Here is a 20,059-nt window from a genome sequence, read left to right on the forward strand (position 1 = left end):
GGAGTTAAAACAAAACAAAACAAAAACCCATTTAAATTGCATAGGAGGTACAAGTAGGAAAGAGCCCACCTCCCCACCTCTGACTTTCCAGTTCCATTGTGCAGAGGTGGCTATTTTGAATAGTTTTCTCAGTTTCTTTCCAAAAATTTAGAAGTTTTACATTTTTATGTGGACCAATCTGTCACTTCCTTTGTGATTTCTTTAATTATTTTTTCTACATTTTTCCCATTCTGGAATCAATATTCTATTCCTAGTTATAGAATAGTTTCTTTCTAAAAACATTTAACTCTTTAATCAATTTGTCACTTCTTATGGTGAATATATGGGATAAAGTAAAGGATCTATTAATAATTTATTACCCCTAATACTTATCCCATCTCAGAATCATTTGTTGAAAAACTCCTTCCTCCCTTCCTTGCCTAACTAGTGTGTGATCAGGGAGGGTTCTGCTGTCATTCCATGATCTTTCCCTGATTAAGGAGCTCTTAGACAAAGGCTGGGAACCTGCAGCTTTAAGGTCACATGTGGCCTTCTAGGTCCTTAATTGCGGTCTTTTGACTGAATCCAAATTTTACAGAACAAATCCTTTTATTTTTATTAATACATTTTTATTCACCTTTTATATTTTTATTTTTTAAATGAAATACTAAAGAAGAAAACAAGTTTCAATGAAATAATCTTCCCAGATTGTCCAGCACAATTAGAACATTAGTAAACCATAAGGGCTAAATTAAAGGCTGCTAGGATCATGATTTAGTGCTCACTTCCCCCGCCTGACTGGCACCACTTCTGCACGAGGCTGGTTGGTGAGAGTTTATGGGGGTCGAGTACACCAGTCTGTTATCAGCTTTTGACAAGGGTGCACTGTGTTTCTGTTTGAAGTGGAATTTGTGAATAGTTGCATAGGTCAACAGTATTTTTAAATTCTGTCTGCTTAATAGCCCATGATGTCAAAGAAGACCAAGAGAACAGATTTTTCTTCTGAAGGAAGAAGACAGATTTTTAAATGAGGGTTGGGAATTGTAATATTATCTTGTTCCTGCTAAAGATAAAATGATTTGCTTGCTGTGTGATACTGTAATGTCAACATTAAAGAAATTCAATGCTCATCAGAAGGATAACGCTATAAGGACCATAAATATTTTAAATCAGAGCGACAGGCATGAAAGGTTGTACTGCAGAAATTAAAAAATGAAAAGCAAAAGCAAAGACAATTCTTTCAAGCAACAATAAGACCTGGAAATAATGCCACCAAAGCAACTTATATAGTAGCTTATATACTCGGGAAACAAGGGAAGCCATTCAGTGACGTAGAAACTGTGAAAGAATGCATCACCAAAGTTGCAGGATGCTTAGACCCTGATGATGTTTCAAAGTACAAATAACTGCCTCTTTCAAGGAGAACAATAACTGATTGGCAGCATGAATTAGCCTTTAACTTAACAGAACAACTTCATGCAATACTTCAAAAGGAAAATATATATTATTCAATTGCTTTGGATGAATTAACTGATACTACTATCTTGGCATGGGTTTTAGACTTCATTCGGGTCATAACAGAAGATTTTCTTTGCTATGAAGAGTTACTCACTTTGGGCACTCTTGCAAACAGAACACAGGGAATAGATACCTTCAACAACTTTCTAGATAAATGTCGTGAAGTTGGACTGAATTTAGTAAATTTAGTGAGTGTATGTATAGACGGTGCACCTTCCATGACAGGAAAACATGAAGGGTTTATTGCACAGATAAAAAAGTATTAACAGATCCAGATACTTTCATTTCTTTTCATTGTATCTTGCATCAGCAAAATCTCTATGCTAAGGCTATTATTTTAATGGACACTTTGTGACAAGTTATAAATATTGTTAACCATATTTGTGCAAATGCAATACGGCATCATCAGTTTCATAACACACTAAAGCTGAACGATGAGGTATTCAGTGTGGATTTGCCATATCATCCTACAGTGTGTTGGCTATGGCAGGGGCAGGTGTTAGCCAACATTTTATCTCTGCAAGAACAGATCATTAAATTTTATGAAGAACAGAATCAGCAATGTGAATTATTGAAAGAAGATTTCTATAAGAATGCAACATTTCTGTGTGATACCATGTCAAATCAAAATGACTTGACTATTTCTTTGCAAGGTAAAACTAAGTCTATATATGATATGTGGCAAAGAAAACCCCAAGCATTTTGCAAAAAGATAGCTTTTTTCAAAATACTTCTTCAAAAGGAAATTTTAGAAGAACATTTTCCCCAGTTAGCAAAGGTCATTGATGAGCAGGATGACATAAGCAAGTCCTTTGAAGAGTACACAGCCATTACAGAACTATTAATTGGAGAATACAGTGGAAGGTTCACTGACTTTGAGAATCATGACATCACACTCAAATTAGCATTCAGCCTCACCTAGATGACATCACCAAGGCACCTGACAAACTACAGATGGAATTGGTTGAGCTCTCGGTAGATGACATTTTAGTTATTGTTTGATGCTAAGGAAGATCCAGTTGAAATATGGGAAATGCAGTAGAATACCCACGCCTTCTGCAACATGCCCCCAAAAATGCTTTCTTGCTTTCAACCACTTATTGCTGTGAATCTACAGTCTCCCACCTAACCCAAATCAAGACGCCCTTAAGGTCACAAGTGACTGACACCCATCTAGAAGATCAACTGAAATTGTGGACCTCCATCCTGCAACCAAACATTCAAATGCTTTCCAACCCAAAGCAAACACAATGAAGTCATTAAAAGGTTAGTTAACTTTAACATTAACAAATAGCTTTCATTTTTTGAAATTATTAAGTACATAATAGTTAGATTTTTACAAAATAATGTACATTTTTAAGTATATCTAATTGAAGTTTCTTGAACGTGGCCTTATTTGATTACAGCTAGGTTAACGTGGCCTTCCAACATGGAAACGTTCCCCACCCATCTTAACTCTAAGGAAGAGTCCGTCCATCCAGGAAATCTTCACCTATTGCGTGCCAGCCCTGACTTCAAGGGTGCAGAGACCTCAACAAATAGACCATCATCCTATACCGTAACTTCCACCATGTGCCACTGGGTGACCTTGGGCAAGTCCCCTGCCCTCTGTGGGTCTCAGCCCCACTGAACAACTCAGGCTGCAGCCGTGAGAGGTCAGGTGGTCAGGGCTCAGATAGCCTTGGACCCCTGAACCCCCCTATCCCTGGGGCCGCCAGCTGCAGGAGACCAGGGAGGCCAGTTAGGCTGAGGGCCAATGTGGGTCACTGGCCACTCCAGGTGGGGCAGGAGAGGACCTTACAGTCAAGTGAGAAAGGGCAAGAAGGTTTCTGAATAGAAAGTAGATGGACAAGGCCCTCCAAGTGCTACTTGCTAGCTGTGTGACCTTGGGCAAGTCACTTACCCACCCTGGGGCAAATCTTTACCATACAGGGCGACCCTGAGACCCGGAAGAGATTGCAGGGCTGGATTCGCTTTGCAGCCTGGAACAGACTCTAGCACGCCTGCTGCTGTCCCAGCTCCTCTGGGGGCCCATTCTGTGATGCTTGGGCAGAGAAAGCCAACAAACAGCCCAGGTGTCTCCCCCTGGGGCAGGAGGGCAAGGTGGGGAGACGGCCATACCCCAGCCCGGCGGCGTGGGGGCTCTGGGTTTGGTGGAGGCGGGCAGGGCCAGGGAGATGCTCACCTGTAGCAGTTGTTGTTATAATTGTTATAACTTCCCAGAGCAGTCAGACAGCCCAGGCAGATGGCATAGGAGAAAAAGATCTGCGTTCCAGCATCTACCCAGACCTGCAGGAAGGCACAAAGACACCGGCATCAAGAGAAGAAGTCAGACATGTGGTGAGAGGGTGGCCCTAGCCTCCGAAGTGTCTGCCCGCACCCTGCCCTCTGGGAGCACCCCACGAGGCACAGTCAAGCCCCCTGCCCTCTGGGAGAACCCCACGAGGGACAGTCAAGCCCCCTGCCCTCTGGGAGCACCCCACGAGGGACAGTCAAGCCCCCTGCCCTCTGGGAACACCCCACGAGGGGACAGTCAACCACCCTGCCCTCTGGGAACACCCCACGAGGGGACAGCCAAGCCCCCTGCCCTCTGGGAACACCCCACAAGGGACAGTCAAGCCCCCTGCCCTCTGGGAGAACCCCACGAGGGACAGTCAAGCCCCCTGCCTTATGGGAGCACCCCACGAGGGACAGTCAAGCCCGCTGCCCTCTGGGAGCACCCCATGAGGGACAGTCAAGCCCCCTGCCCTCTGGGAGCACCCCACGAGGGACAGTCAAGCCCCCTGTCCTCTGGGAGCACCCCACGAGGGACAGTCAAGCCCCCTGCCCTCTGGGAGCACCCCACGAGGGGACAGTCAAGCCCCCTGTCCTCTGGGAGCACCCCATGAGGGACAGTCAAGCCCCCTGCCCTCTGGGAACACCCCACGAGGGGACAGCCAAGCCCCCTGCGCTCTGGGAACACCCCACGAGGGGACAGCCAAGCCCCCTGCGCTCTGGGAACACCCCACGAGGGGACAGTCAAGCCCCCTGCCCTCTGGGAACACCCCACGAGGGGACAGCCAAGCCCCCTGCGCTCTGGGAGCACCCCACGAGGGACAGTCAAGCCCCCTGCCCTCTGGGAGCACCCCACGAGGGACAGTCAACCACCCTGTCCTCTGGGAACACCCCACGAGGGACAGTCAAGCCCCCTGCCCTCTGGGAACACCCCACGAGGGACAGTCAAGCCCCCTGCCCTCTGATAGCAGCCCACGAGGGACAGTCAAGCCCCCTGCCCTCTGATAGCACCCCACGAGGGACAGTCAAGCCCCCTGCCCTCTGGGAACACCCCAGGAAGGACAGTCAAGCCCCCTGCCCTCTGATAGCACCCCACGAGGGACAGTCAAGCCCCCTGCCCTCTGGGAACACCCCACGAGGGACAGTCAAGCCCCCTGCCCTCTGGGAGCACCCCACGAGAAACAGTCAAGCCCCCTGCCCTCTGGGAGCACCCCACGAGGGACAGTCAACTCCCCTGCCCTCTGGGAGCACCCCACGAGGGACAGTCAACCACCCTGTCCTCTGGGAACACCCCACAAGGGACAGTCAAGCCCCCTGTCCTCTGGGAACACCCCACGAGGGACAGTCAAGCCCCCTGCCCTCTGGGAACACCCCACGAGGGACAGTCAAGCCCCCTGCCCTCTGGGAACACCCCACGAGGGACAGTCAAGCCCCCTGCCCTCTGATAGCACCCCACGAGGGACAGGCAAGCCCCCTGCCCTCTGGGAGCACCCCACGAGGGACAGTCAAGCCCCCTGCCCTCTGGGAGCACCCCACGAGGGGACAGCCAAGCCCCCTGCGCTCTGATAGCACCCCACGAGGGACAGTCAAGCCCCCTGCCCTCTGGGAGCACCCCACGAGGGACAGTCAAGCCCCCTGCCCTCTGATAGCACCCCACGAGGGACAGTCAAGCCCCCTGCCCTCTGGGAACACCCCACGAGGGACAGTCAAGCCCCCTGCCCTCTGGGAACACCCCACGAGGGACAGTCAAGCCCCCTGCCCTCTGGGAACACCCCACGAGGGGACAGCCAAGCCCCCTGCGCTCTGGGAGCACCCCACGAGAAACAGTCAAGCCCCCTGCCCTCTGGGAACACCCCACGAGGGGACAGCCAAGCCCCCTGCCCTCTGGGAGCACCCCACGAGAAACAGTCAAGCCCCCTGCCCTCTGGGAGCACCCCACGAGGGACAGTCAAGCCCCCTGCCCTCTGGGAGCACCCCACGAGGGACAGTCAAGCCCCCTGCCCTCTGGGAGCACCCCATGAGGGACAGTCAAGCCCCCTGCCCTCTGGGAGCACCCCACGAGGGACAGTCAAGCCCCCTGCCCTCTGGGAGCACCCCACGAGGGACAGTCAAGCCCCCTGCCGTCTGGGAGCACCCCATGAGGGACAGTCAAGCCCCCTGCCCTCTGGGAGCACCCCACGAGGGACAGTCAAGCCCCCTGTCCTCTGGGAACACCCCACGAGGGACAGTCAAGCCCCCTGCCCTCTGATAGCACCCCACGAGGGACAGTCATGCCCCCTGCCCTCTGGGAACACCCCACGAGGGACAGTCATGCCCCCTGCCCTCTGGGAACACCCCACGAGGGACAGTCAAGCCCCCTGTCCTCTGGGAACACCCCACGAGGGACAGTCAAGCCCCCTGCCCTCTGGGAGCACCCCACGAGGGACAGTCAAGCCCCCTGTCCTCTGGGAACACCCCACGAGGGACAGTCAAGCCTCTGCCCTCTGGGAGCACCCCACGAGGGACAGTCAACTCCCCTGTCCTCTGGGAACACCCCACGAGGGACAGTCAAGCCCCCTACCCTCTGGGAGCACCCCAGGAGGGACAGTCAAGCCCCCTGCCCTCTGATAGCAACCCACGAGGGACAGTCAAGCCCCCTGTCCTCTGGGAGCACCCCACGAAGGACAGTCAAGCCCCCTGCCCTCTGGGAGCACCCCACGAGGGACAGTCAAGCCCCCTGTCCTCTGGGAACACCCCACGAGGGACAGTCAAGCCCCTGCCCTCTGGGAGCACCCCACGAGGGACAGTCAACTCCCCTGTCCTCTGGGAACACCCCACGAGGGACAGTCAAGCCCCCTACCCTCTGGGAGCACCCCATGAGGGACAGTCAAGCCCCCTGCCCTCTGGGAGCACCCCACGAGGGACAGTCAAGCCCCCTGCCCTCTGGGAGCACCCAGGAGGGACAGTCAAGCCCCCTGCCCTCTGATAGCACCCCACGAGGGACAGTCAAGCCCCCTGCCCTCTGGGAGCACCCCACGAAGGACAGTCAAGCCCCCTGTCCTCTGGGAGCACCCCACGAGGGACAGTCAAGCCCCCTGCCCTCTGGGAGCACCCCACGAGGGATAGTGAAGCCCCCTGCCCTCTGATAGCACCCCATGCGGGACAGTCAAGCCCCCTGCCCTCTGGGAGCACCCCACGAGGGATAGTGAAGCCCCCTGCCCTCTGATAGCACCCCACGAGGGACAGTCAGGCCCCCTGCCCTCTGGGAGCACCCCACGAGGGACAGTCAAGCCCCCAGCCCTCTGGGAACACCCCAGGAAGGAAAGTCAACCCCCCTGTCCTCTGGGAACACCCCATGAAGGACAGTCAACCCCTGTGCCCTCTGGGAGCACCCCACGAGGGACAGTCAAGCCCCCTGCCCTCTGGGAACACCCCAGGAAGGACAGTCAACCCCCCTGCCCTCTGGGAACACCCCAGGAAGGACAGTCAAGCCCCCTGCCCTCTGGGAACACCCCATGAGGGACAGTCAAGCCCCCTGCCCTCTGGGAGCACCCCACGAGGGACAGTCAAGCCCCCTGTCCTCTGGGAGCACCCCAGGAAGGACAGTCAACCCCCCTGCCCTCTGGGAACACCCCACGAGGGACAGTCAAGCCCCCTGCCCTCTGGGAGCACCCCACGAGGGACAGTCAAGCCCCCTGTCCTCTGGGAGCACCCCACGAGGGACAGTCAAGCCCCCTGCCCTCTGGGAACACCCCAGGAAGGACAGTCAACCCCCCTGCCCTCTGGGAACACCCCACGAGGGACAGTCAAGCCCCCTGCCCTCTGGGAGCACCCCACGAGGGACAGTCAAGCCCCCTGTCCTCTGGGAGCACCCCACGAGGGACAGTCAACCCCCCTGCCCTCTGGGAACACCCAGGAGGGACAGTCCAGCACCCTAGCCCTTCCCCGGGCCACTTGTAAAGTGAGTGCTACTCTTGGGGGCCGCTCGGTTACATATGAGTGTCCTTAGTTCCTTCCAGAACTGGCTGCAGGTATGGACAGTAGCTCACCTGACAGCAAGAATTTGGATGTTTAGGACTCTGGCCTCCGCTGTGTAACCTTGGGAAAGTTACTTAGCCTCTCTGAGGCTTAGTTTTCCTCACCTGACAAGTAGGGAAGGAAGCAGGGACTCTCGCAGTGAGGAGCGTAGGCCCCTGCCCGAGCCTGCTCGCGAGTCCATCATGTTTAAGCCAAGCGGATGCTCTCCTTTCCTTGTGCTCAAGACTCTCCTGAGAAAACTGTCTGAGACTGTCCAGGGGGTGCGTCTGAGCAGCAGGAGCGGGAGGGGGTGAGGGGGGCCCACAGAATCCTTATCACCTTTCAAAACAGATTCCCCTTCAGGCTTCCTATGCCATACATGAGGCAACTACTTTCTCAGTTCCCAAGGTCCCCTCTGACAAAACTGCTGTGGCCGGCCTGGTACGCACAAGCACAAGGGGCATGGCAGTGGCTCCTTGCACGCTTTCCCCTGGGCTCCTTAGAGCCCAGCACCTAGAAGTTACCAAGGAACGCCCACAGCTCAAATCCAGATGCAGCCGATGGGACGCATGCCTGAGCAGCCAGTGTCACCTACAGAGCAGGGTTTGGCACTGAATATAAAGAACAGCACACGCTTACTGACCACTTGCGATGCTCCAGGCACGTGCCTGGCCCTTCGTGCGTTCTGCACTTGAACATTCGCAGCAACTCTATGGGGTGGATGCTATTATTAGCCCCCTTTTACAGCTGAAGAGACTAAGGAACAGAGAGGCTGAGTAATGTGCCCAAGAGCACACAGCTGGGAAGTAGAGGCCCTCCTTCAGAGATGCTTAATCCGTCCCAGAACTTCAGATTTGGGATCAGCCTCAGAAGTCCTCGGGTGTAACCTCTCGCCCAGCATTGGTCTCGCTTCTGCGCACTCCTGACAGGACAGTCTCTGCTCGACTACCGCGAGTGACAGAGGCCTCATTCCTAGGGAGAAAGCCCTTTCTTCTTAGAGAGCTCTGTTAGAATATTTCTTAAGATGTGGAGGACTCTCCTCCTGGGTTTCTCATTCTGGGGTCACCCAGACCAGATCTCTGGCTTCCATGTGGCAGCTGTTTAAAGATTCAAAGGAAACATGGTGCCCAGTGGACCTCAGAACTCTCCCCGTTCAGGCAAAACACTTGTATTATCTCTCTCTTTGGGATTTGGTTACATGGTACAAATCATTCTGTCCTGGATCTGCTCAAGTTTGTCAAATCATTCAACAAATACTTATGGAAATTGAAGATGATACTTCTTCCGAACCCAGGCAATGAATGCATGCTTCCCTCCCGGCACAGGCGCACCGGGCTCAGGGGCTTGGAGCTGAATGAGGAGCTGGGGCGCTGCTTCATGGGGAGGGCGGGCTCGGGCTGCCGCAGACTGGGGCGCACTGAGACGTGGGTCGGAGGGAATGGAGAGAGGGAATATTAAAACAAAAGCAAAACCTCTTTCAAGAAATTTTGCCATGAAAGGGAGGTAGGAGATAGGATGGTAAGCAAGTGGATAATTAAAATTTGGGGAGGATTTTTAGTAGAAACTTAAGGGTGCTTAAATGTTTCTGGGAAGGTTCCAGTTGAGAAAAAAGTGTTAACGATTCAGGAGAAAAATGGCCATATTTTGAATTCCTTCTGTTTTGCTTCACTTTCCCCCCTATTCCTCAGTGGAGTCCCTGCACTGCCCTGTAAGGTCAGCAAACCACAGGCGAAGCAGAAGACAGCGCTGCTAGCCCAGGAAACAGAAAACCAGGCCTGGGTGCGACTCACCGAGACGCCGGTGCCTGCCACACATGCTGGAGCCTGCCACACAGCCCACGCCTGCACAGACCATGTCCCCGCGCCAACGCGCTCTGCTGAGCGTGCGGGCCAGAGGGACAGAAGCCCCCAGACCTGCCGGGAAGCCGGCTACCCCACCTCCCGGACCCCCACGCAGCAGAGCGCCCCTCCCCACCACGGTGAATAGACTCTCTGTGCGTTAAAAGACACCAAAGAGAGCTTCAGTCCCACCCCGGAGACGCGCCCCCAAGATGACTTTCACTTGCAGGTAATTTTTCTTTCAGTTTATTCGTTGAGCCTGGCAGCACTAAAATGGGCATCTGCTGGTTTTGTCTGCTCAGCATCCACCAATCTCTCCTGTTTAGGTGACAGTGCCTCAGTTTTCCTTTGGGAAGCCATCTCTTCCCCACTCAGGTAGATTTAGCTGGACAGTCACACGATGCAGGCGTGGCCAATGGAAGCATTTCTCTTGGCCACAGTGATTAGTTGAGGGATGAGCATACGCTGCAAGTCAAGCCAATGAAATTCAATCCTGGGATTTTTATTGGAGTTATTGATTGCAAATGGGACACGTTGTTTTCTGCTGGGGATGTTAAGCCTGTGACTGCTGGGAGCCACCCTGACCACGAGGGGAGAGTTTGTTTGAGAATAAAGCCAACACACAAAAGTAGACGCAACAGCAAAGACACTGGTGATATGACGTGAGCCCCTGGATCCAGGCAGGCCTGGAATTAGCTCTACCCTAGAACAGTCAATTTCAGAGGCCTATCAATTCCTCTTTTTCTTAAGTCAATTTGAGTTGTATTGCTGTCCCTTCAAACTGAAAGAATACTAATAGCAACGTTCAGCTGTTAGAAAAATCCAGAGGGTGTAAGCCTAAATCCTCCAATCACTCCTGAATTACTGATGGACCAGCATTTATGCTCAGTGCCTTCTCTGTGCAGAACCCTGTGTCAGACTCTGAAAGAGGCGCCATACAATCACACACAGCACTCCATCTCTGTGCTCAGGCGAGATAAAACATTCACAAAACAAGGTGCGCATACCTAGGAGAGACAGATGAGGGGGAAGAGTAATTTGTGCGAGGTCAGTCAGAGAAGGCTGCCTGTAAGAGGCATATCATTCAAGATTGGTGAAGAGAGGAAAGAGGGCATGTGGGCCTAGCAAGTCATGTGAAAAGGGGATGTGCTCTCAAATTATTTTTCCATTTTACTCCCCTACCTCTGTGGGGAAAAGCCTGTCATTTTTATTCTGATGGTCACCATTAAATCAGCACCCTTATACAATACCCTTTGTCCTTCCCCTTTTAGACATTGTCTATTGGTTCCCTGTGATGAGGAATATTGAAATTAGCTAGTAGCTTCTATTTATCTTCCCGCTCTTTCTTCTAACATTTAATTTGAAGAAATATCCATTTGCTTCCAGTTAATATGTATGAGTCCATCCGTGAACTTATTCTACTTCTCATACACGCTCTCCATTTTCCTCTAATTTTTAATACTTGGACTGTATCTGCATTATTAGAACATAATAACCATTACCTATTCTATTATAGCCTGCCTTTCTCTTCCCTTATTTATTTTTAGAGACAGGGTCTCGCTATGCTGCCCAGGTGGGAGTGCAGTGGCCATTCACAGGTGCGATCACAGTGCACTACAGCCTTGAACTCCTGGCCTCACGCAACCCTGCTGCCTCAGCTTCCCCAGTAGCTGGGGCTACAGGTGTGTGCCACCATGCCCGGCTCTGTATAGCTGTTATTCGGTGTGAATACTACAGGTGACTAAAAATTTAATGCCCACCTCAGCCCTTATGTTAATAACTTTCTAATCAATTTGGTTGTCTGGAGATTGTTCCCTAGTAAATTCCTCTAAAAAGGTTCATGGGAAATTATATTTCCTGGCTTTCTTCATGTTCATAATAGTTGATCTATAGCTTTCATACTTGAAAGTAAATTTGGCTGTATATAAAATCCTTGGTTCTCTTTTTCTTTTCCTGAGTATCTTGACAATGTTGCTTAATTGACTTCTGGTACAAAGTGCTGATGTAGAAAAGTCTGATGCGATTGTAACTTGTTTTCCCTTACTACGCACTAATTCTTTTTGTCTGGATGTTCAATAGGTTTTTTCTGCTCTCTTTAAGGTCCAATAGTTTATTTGGACATGTCTTAGTGTTGAATATTCTGGGTTGATTTTTCCAGGCTCCTGGCATAGTTCTTCAAGATACAAGTCTTCTCTTTTATTTCAGGAGAAAAAACAATCCCTGAATTATTGTATTTAGTATTTATTCTCTTTCATTGCTTTGGGTTTCTTCTTTGGGGATTGTATGTATGTTGGACCTTCTTTGTCTATCTTCTATACCTATCAATTTTTCTTGCATTCTTTTAAAAATCTTTGTTCATTTCTATCTAACTTTATTTTTTATTTTCCTTCTTTTCATCCTCTATTTACCTGATAATATTATTCATGGTGACTATTCACTCTTTTATTCATTCTATTTAGTTATTTTTCCTGAAATATTTTTCCTTTTATAAGCTGTTCTTTCTGTCAGCAATTTTTTCTTTTATTTATTTATTTATTTTTTTGAGACACAGTCTCACTCTGTTGCCTGGGCTAGAGTGTCATGGCGTCAGCCTAGCTCACAGTGACCTCAAACTCCTGGGCTCAAGCAATCCTTCTGCCTCAGCCTCCTGAGTAACTGGGACTACAAGCATGCACCACCATGCCCAGCTAATTTTTTTTCTACATTTTTAGTTGGCCAATTAATTTCTTTCTATTATTAGTAGAGATGGGTCTCTCCCTTGCTCAAGCTGGTTTCTAACTCCTGATCTTGAGTGATCCGCCCGCTTTGGCCTCCCAGAGTGCTGGGATTACGGGCGTGAGCCACTGTGCCCGGCCTCAGCTCCCTTTTCAAATATTCTTTTTGCCTAACAATTTCATCTATGCTATTTGTCTTATAGCATCTGTTAGTTTCTTAATTTATTTTAGCTTGTTTTGAAATAGCAAGTTTCAGTGGTCAAGTGTTTTGTGGTTCTGTCTTTGTGAAATGCATTCATTGCTTATGGGAACACTATTATCCTCATTATTCTTTCTCTTATAATAGCTTTGTATGGGATTTGACCACAATCCTCTTCTTGTGTTTAGGTGAAATAGATTTTCCTATACTCTCAGAAGGGGATTTTCTTGCATAGAGGAATGACAATAGTCCAGGGTAGATTTTCCAGACTTGCAGTTTTAGGATTCTCTTTTGTTATTACCAAAGAGTCTTTAAAACCATGGCTATATAGACAGTACTTTCTGAAATGATTATTTTCTATTCATTTGCCCTACTACTATCCAAAATTTCTCCTTTCATTTCCGCTAGTGTCTCTGTCCTCCTCAATCTGGATTCTGCTTCTAGTAATTTCTCCTGAATGTGGGGTTCTTTCTGGCCATAGAGCCCCAGCTGGTTAGTCCCGAGGGTTCACAGTGTTCAGACCTCTGCCCAAACTTCCTGAAGTCCTCCCCCACCCCACTTACCTAGGACTCGGAGGGTACACAGATCCTTCCTAGTTTTGGCTGATGTTCTCAGATAGGTCCACCAAGCTTATATTCCCTAAAGAGTCCTCTCCCAGGACATGTCAGAGCTTTCCAGGTTTCCTGGTACTCAAACTTCAGAATTCCCTTTGCCTTCATCTCCATCTCAGCTCTCAGAATTGATACCACACAGATGTTATTGCTGCTGCTGTTTGGCTCCATCTGTTCACATTTTGTGGTTCACTCAGCCATCCAGTCATGCTGAAAGAGCTGCCCATAGGTTTTTTTGTTTTACTATCCTAGTTTCTCTCTTTGGGTGGGGAGATTCTAGGAAATTAAAATAATATTTTTTCTGTAGCCATCTTATCTCCTTGATTCTCAAAAAGTCTTTAGAAGGCAATGTAAACAAGCTTGGTCTTGACTAGAGGCAAGAGATGAACACCCAGATTTAAGCAATGCAGTGAGTTAGAGTGTAACACTAGAGGATGACCCAGGGTTTTTTTTTTAATGGTGGTTGCACAAAAGTGGGGAAATGGCTAGGGAAGAAGGAAAGTCTGAGACATTAAATGAGATCTTCAGGAGACAGGTGGAAAGTCTAGGTCTCAGCTAGAGGTACAGACTTGAAAGTCATCAGGATTTTAGCAGTAACTAAACATCTCCACGACTCCAGATCTAAATCTTTCTCCACTGGCCTTTTCTATTTGTCACATTTGCAAAACCCATGTTGATATCAGCTTTTCTGCTAAGACACATGCTCGTTGAGCATAGCACAGCCTGAGAATGTTCAGGAATGGTCATGAAGAACCATGGTATGTCTGCATCATTAGATTCCTTAGCAGACTGGCATAACTGAGGTGTTCTATGAGGTGTTCTATGTTATCTGGCATAACTGAGGTGTTCTATATTCTTACACATATGCCAGTGGCTGTGGAAATACATCAGGGCCCTAACTGTCATCCTTGCCCCTCAATCTGGAAAGGAACTAACTCATGAGTAAGCTGCTGTATTTGTTAAGATTATCACTGCTAGCTATGTTGGATTAAACAATAAACCACTGAATCTCAGTGGTTCCGCACAGCAGCTTGTTTCCCACAACACAGAGCCTTGTGCCGAGTGTGCAGGGCTGGCTCCTCCCACCCAGTGACTAGCAGGACAGGCGTCCCTCCACTACGGTGACGCCGCCCTCTCCACACGTGCCGCCAGCACAGCCGAGGCACGGCAACAGAGAGCTAGATATTCGCTTGGGAAGTTTTTAAGGGCCAAGTCTGAGAGTTGCTTATATCACTTCTGCCAGAGCCAAGTGACATAGTCCCAACTAAAGGCAAGGACATCTTAGAAATGTAGTCTTCCCATTTATTCAGGAAGAGACAAAATAAACGGCTAGTGAACACAGCATTATTTCTGCTAAGGTATTATCCCAAGTCTGTGTCACCTAACTCTAGTTCTTCCTTCAACTAAGAATTCTACAAACACTGAGAGATCCAACTAAGTCATGGTGGCCATTGGAGAGATTTGACAAAAGCGGAAAAGAGAGGCTGTTAAGACAGGATAACAGAACATTCATAAACTCTCTATCAGACTGGTAACTCCTTAGGAAGTGAAAAGCTTGAGTTAACGTGTGCTGAAGCTTCCCGTGCACCTGAGGCCGTCACGCACACAATCTTATAACTTGTGTGACTATCTCACTGGGTAAGTATCATAATCTCTGTTTTTTCAGAAGAGGAAACAGGTCCATGAAAGGTCACACGGCTCATAAGGGAGAGCCAGGTTTGCACCCGGGTGCTCTGCTGCACATCTCGCAGAGAAAGCTTGGGGCCCGGAGTCTCCGCGGGATTAAAATCGCGCTGCGGCTGCTCAGTCAAACCGGACACAGGCATCCCCACCTCGGTGAAAGGAAGAGCAGGCGACCGAGCCCCATCGGCCAGCATCTCCCAGGACGCTGCAAAGGGAGCAGCTCAGCAGAGAAAGGGCTTCCTATTTCTCAACACAATTTGAAGGGAAAAGAGTCTCAACAGAACAAACCCCAAGGAAGCTGGGTCAGCAGCGGAGAAAGGGATCGCGCCCCATGCTCTGCAGCAATGAATGGGGGCGTTCTGGCAGTGCGGCCGTGGGCAGTCCGCATTCAGACGCTTGGAGGACACATTTGCATGGGAACAGGGGAGTGGAGCCCCTTTAGAAGAGAGGTGGTCCCGCCCTCGAGCTCTGGGGCAACCTCACCTCTTCTGGGGCAACTGGTTCCGATGAACCCTGGTGCACAGCAGGTGCAGAGAGAAATGGGTCAGTGCGTAGCCCACCTTCCCAACTAGACCCTCAGGGCCTAGCACGGGGCTGACGGAGTAGGTCCTCAATGACATTTGCTGGGAGCAGCAAGGAAGGATGGATGGACAAGGACAAGTTCTTCCCTACCCACACTTACAAGCTATGTTTGTCATGAAGGATGCTCAGTATGCACTGCCCCAGTCCCCATGGGTGGCACTTTACAGTTTACAAGACTATGTCCTATGACCTGCGTCCCACACAGTGCCCTGAGGTGAGCGCTGTTCCCCTAGGTTAGAAACAGGCGGGAAGGTGGGGGGGTGGAAACAAGCTCACCCTCTCCCCACGTGCCCATCTTGACCAAACAAGCAGAATTCCCTAGGTGTATGGGGAGAAAGCTTCGCATCTTTTTCCCACCCTTGGAGAAAGGTGATTATTCGATTGGGGGTTAAGGGAGAGGGTGTCGTGTGTGGGTAGCACTTCTCCCTCACACACAGGAGATGGAAGACGGTAGTGTGTCTGAAACAAACCTTCAGCACCTTCCCAGCTCTTGGACAGCAGTGAGAGGCACTCTGGAGAGAGCTCAGGAGCCCACCCCGGAGCGCTAACAAACAGCAGGTGCTTGGTCAACATTCGCTCCTCCTCACGATAGTCCACTATTCAAAAATCTGGAGGAAACAAAAAAGTCTCGTTCCTCTTCCCCCCCGTGAACACGCGTTGAGTGTCTACAAGTGCCAGGAGCTGAGGCTGCCGCCTCACCAAACACCGCAGAGCTCCGCCTCCACGGGGCTTACGCTCCGGCAGGAGAGACAGACAACCAGCAAGGGCGGATGAGCTGTCGTGTGACATCTGGCAGAGCGGGGCCAGTTGTGGGGAGGAGGAGGGGAGAGGAGGCCAGTGGGGCAGCGGGCCAGGTTCTGCCTGTGGAGGGGCAGCCGCTGCCCTGGGGCTGAAAGGGCACTGGAGCACCGGGTGTGACTTTCTGCAGCAGCACAGGCTCCAGAAGAAGCTGCCCTAGGAATGTACTCTCGGGTCTGCAGACAGAGCCACCAGTTAGAGCAGAAGGGTGTGCCTCTGTTTGTCACCAAAACCGGCAATACCAGGCAGACCCGCTCCATCTGTCTGCGTCTGCGTCCCAGGGCTGGCCAGCGTTTCTGTGCAGTCGCCTTCAGGCCTTCGACATACGTGGCATTAACCATCCTGCCCTGAAAGCACTAGGACGAGGAGGTTTATGGTCACAGTGACGCTGAAAACCACGATGACACCAACAGACCTTTATTTGTGCCTGTGACATCCGGGGCTGCGTGAAGCCCTTTACAGGCATCACACTCGCTTTGTCCTCATGTTAAGGGCTGTGCTATTATTATCCCCTTCCAATAGATAAAGAACTAACACCCAGAGAGGGGCAGTCACCTGTCCATTGAGCTTGAGAGAGAGACACACGGGCCAGCGTGAGGAGTCATTCTGGGCTTAGGAAAACAGGAACCTGCTAGCTGGCCCCGGCACCCCGGCACGCCCTTGGGAGAAGGCACTGCAGCCCCACGCAAAGGCGACTAAGTTCAACAAGACAGCTTTTGTCAGGTGCCTCATTCTAAGCCTTGCAGGGGCTTAATGAAAAGAGCAAAAGTTTTGGGGTCAGCAGACCCAGCTTGGAACCCTGCTCTCCAGTTACTGCTGTGCAACTCCAGGCAGGTTGCTTTACCTGTCTGAGCCTCAATTCCTCGCCCATGAAAGATACAATGAATGTAAGGCATGTAGTACTTTACCCATGCCCTTAATCTGATTTCTTTTGGTGGCTAATGCTTCTCAACTATACTGTGAAAACAAGCCCCACCGTCCTTTCCAACATCCAGCCTCCCTCCCCACCGGGTGACCTAATCGGATTTCAGACAGGCACCAAATGCCGTGGCTGCCATCACCAAGGCCGACACACCTGCCCCGCAGGGCCGCCGGCATGGAACCAACACAGACGGGTGGAAAGAGCCGCCATCTCATGGCTCCCGGGCTCCTTACGTCCCGGCGCCCGGCCAACAAGATGCGTGAACGCGCCAGACCCAGCAGCACGGGCGGCGCTGGGCTTTCGGGTCTAAGGACACAGGACAGGGTTTGGTGGCCGCCTGCAGCTCACAGCCCACAGCCTTTGCACTAACATTTTCTTTTCAGACACACACACACACACACACACACACACACACACACACACTCACACGCATGTACACACCCCACAATTTTTATGAGTAGAGCTTTCATTTGAGGCAAAAACATGGCCTAGCAGAAAATGGCTGAATTAAGCTCTTTCTTTTTGCCTTTTATATTGGTAAGGATTCTCAAAAGATTAAAAGTAGGTTAGGAGAATAATAAAACAGCTGTGTTTCCAGTGTGTACCTGACAGGCTTTTGTGGAAGTGAATAATTACATGAAAATCACTTCCTTCCCACCTCTTTCTCAGCCCGCTCCGGGTTGCTAGGCGCCCGCTCTGCTCTCCTGGCTAATGCCACAGGACAGTGATGAATGCAGTGTGGCCACGATGAGGAAGGGACTCTGGAGAAGGATTCAGATGCCCCCTCCCCTCGGACTCGATGGGGGAGAGGGCTTTGGTGGAGATACTTTGGGTACATTTAAATGCTAATGTGCTGGGCAGGCCGGCAGGGCCGGTGGGAACAGTGGTGGGAAGGGGCTGAGGCTCTTGGCCTGGAAGCCCACTGGAAATATGTTCTGCAGCCTCTCACTCCGGTGCCAAGCCCTTCCCTGGGCAGCCGGCCGAGGGGCCAACCAGGGCCCTGCCAGTAAAGTGCCACCGGGCTGACGGGCTGCGCCACGGGCGGTGGAGAGCCGTTCAGCCCTGTGCAGGGGAGTTTGGGTGTGCAGGCTGACCCGGTGGCTCCTTTGTGTGCAGCTGGGAACGGGGGTCACTGTGGCTGGGCCTTTGCCCAGGAGGCTGGACCGCTGTGTCCAGGCATGCAGAGTGCAGGGGGTGGACAGGCAGTTGCTGGCACTGGGCAGATGGCAGCGATCTCCACGCCTTATATGGGGGACTCTGGGAGGCTGTGTGCGCCCACCCTCTGATCCATCACATGAGACACTTGAGCCCCATTTCACCAACGCACTAAATGCAGGCGGTTCCAAGAATGAAGAGCGTGAACAAGGCCCAAAGACTTGCAATTCGCAGCCCTGAGTTTTCCTAGGACTGTCCACGCAGACTCAGGGGCACCAGTTTAGGCCACGTCCTCCCCCCGGCAGTGCTGGCACTTGCACAGGACAGTTGGCTGTGCAGGACTGTCCTGCTCCTTGTAGGACGTTTACCCTACTGGCTCCCACTCTCTAGGTGTCAGTGGTATTCCCTGTCATTTGGCAACCCAAACATGCTTCCACCTGTTTCTAAATGACCTGGGGCCAGGGGTCCTACCTACCCCTGGCTGAGAGCCGGGGAAGCCAGGGGAGCCCGAGCTGGCAGCAGTGGTGGGGGGCTGCAGGACCCACCTCCTGTGGGTAGCACCCAGCCAGGAGCCTCTGGGCTAAGCCAGACCTCAGCTCCCAAACCGAGCCCTGATCTGGCACGCTCTTTTGTGTTGGCTGAGCCAGCAGCTGAGACGAAACCTCATCATCTCCTCCCGTAACCACTTTTCTTCTCTAATAACCACAGAATTGGTTCAAAGGCAGAGAGCCAGGAAATGAAATGGCAAGCCAGGATGCTCCATACCCTGGAGGAACTAAGGGACAGTATACTCCAGTCCACAGAAAGGATGAGGCAAAAAGGCAATAGACTGGTGAAAAGAGCCACCTCTGGGTCCATCTGCAGATAGAGATAAATGCTTTAATCATATCACTACATTTGCTGTTTCTCATCTGTCTCCCCCAACTGGAATGGAAGCTTCATGTGAGTAGGGCGTTTCATCTGCTTCTTCACTGCTGAGCCCCCAGCCCTCTGTGTGCTGCCTGGCACATGGCGAGCACTCCAGAGATGTCTGCAGAGAGCCCACCGCTGCATGGGCTCTGCAGGACACAGGAAGGGAGCACTCCAGGCTCGTGCAGAGTCCTCACTGCCCGGCCAAGTGGAGGCTGTCCCAGACTGAGATGGATAGGACACCTGGCTCCGAGTCCAGCTGCCCCTCAAGTTCCTGTGTGTTCTTCCTAAAGTTCTTTCTTCTCTCCTAGCCTCAGTTTTCCAATATGTAAAATATGGGAACTGGATTGCAATGGAGATGGCAAACATGTGACACGCACATGCCACCCCCATTCCTGCCTGGGCAGAGATCAGTAATCAATCACAGCACTCTTCTGCCCTCACCCCAGCTCTGGTGAACTGTTGGTGATGTCCACCACCAGTCAGAGATGGTAAGAGGCCTGAAACCTCAGAGAGAGGGCCGTCCTGCCCAGCCATCCCAGGCTTTATAATACGGACATGTTTTGGGGTTAGTTGGGCACTATTTTCCTTGGGGTGTTTCAACCTTCCAGTCTTGAAAGCCCAGGAAGATGCTAGAAACACAGATGTTTAAGCCCCTACCCCATAACAGGGACACGCTTCAAGTCAAAACACAAGGGACGGAGGCTCCATAAAAGCAAGCAGGAGAATGGTACCACGCTCATCGAGAGGCGTGTTCTCAGTGGGGTTGTGGCACTCGTTCTGGCCTGGAAGGCTGGAAGAAAGTGGAGAGAGATTTCAGCAGAGCAAGTGGTATAAGCCAAGCCTAGAGGTTAGGAAAGGGTCGATCTGCCTGCACTGCC

General features: G+C 51.3%; 1 protein-coding gene across 1 annotated transcript in view; it reads right to left on the minus strand.

The window, feature by feature from the left end:
* The window catches only part of SLC6A11 (solute carrier family 6 member 11), a 124,112-nt gene that overhangs the window by 30,308 nt on the left and 73,745 nt on the right, over window positions 1-20,059 (minus strand). The window contains exon 7 of the mRNA XM_012785228.2: window positions 3,683-3,786. Coding sequence (XP_012640682.1) covers window positions 3,683-3,786 — 104 coding nt within the window. The remainder of the gene's footprint in view (window positions 1-3,682; window positions 3,787-20,059) is intronic.

The sequence above is a fragment of the Microcebus murinus genome, chromosome 21 (assembly GCF_040939455.1).
Source record: "Microcebus murinus isolate Inina chromosome 21, M.murinus_Inina_mat1.0, whole genome shotgun sequence".
In the NCBI taxonomy this organism is placed as follows: Eukaryota; Metazoa; Chordata; class Mammalia; order Primates; family Cheirogaleidae; genus Microcebus; species Microcebus murinus.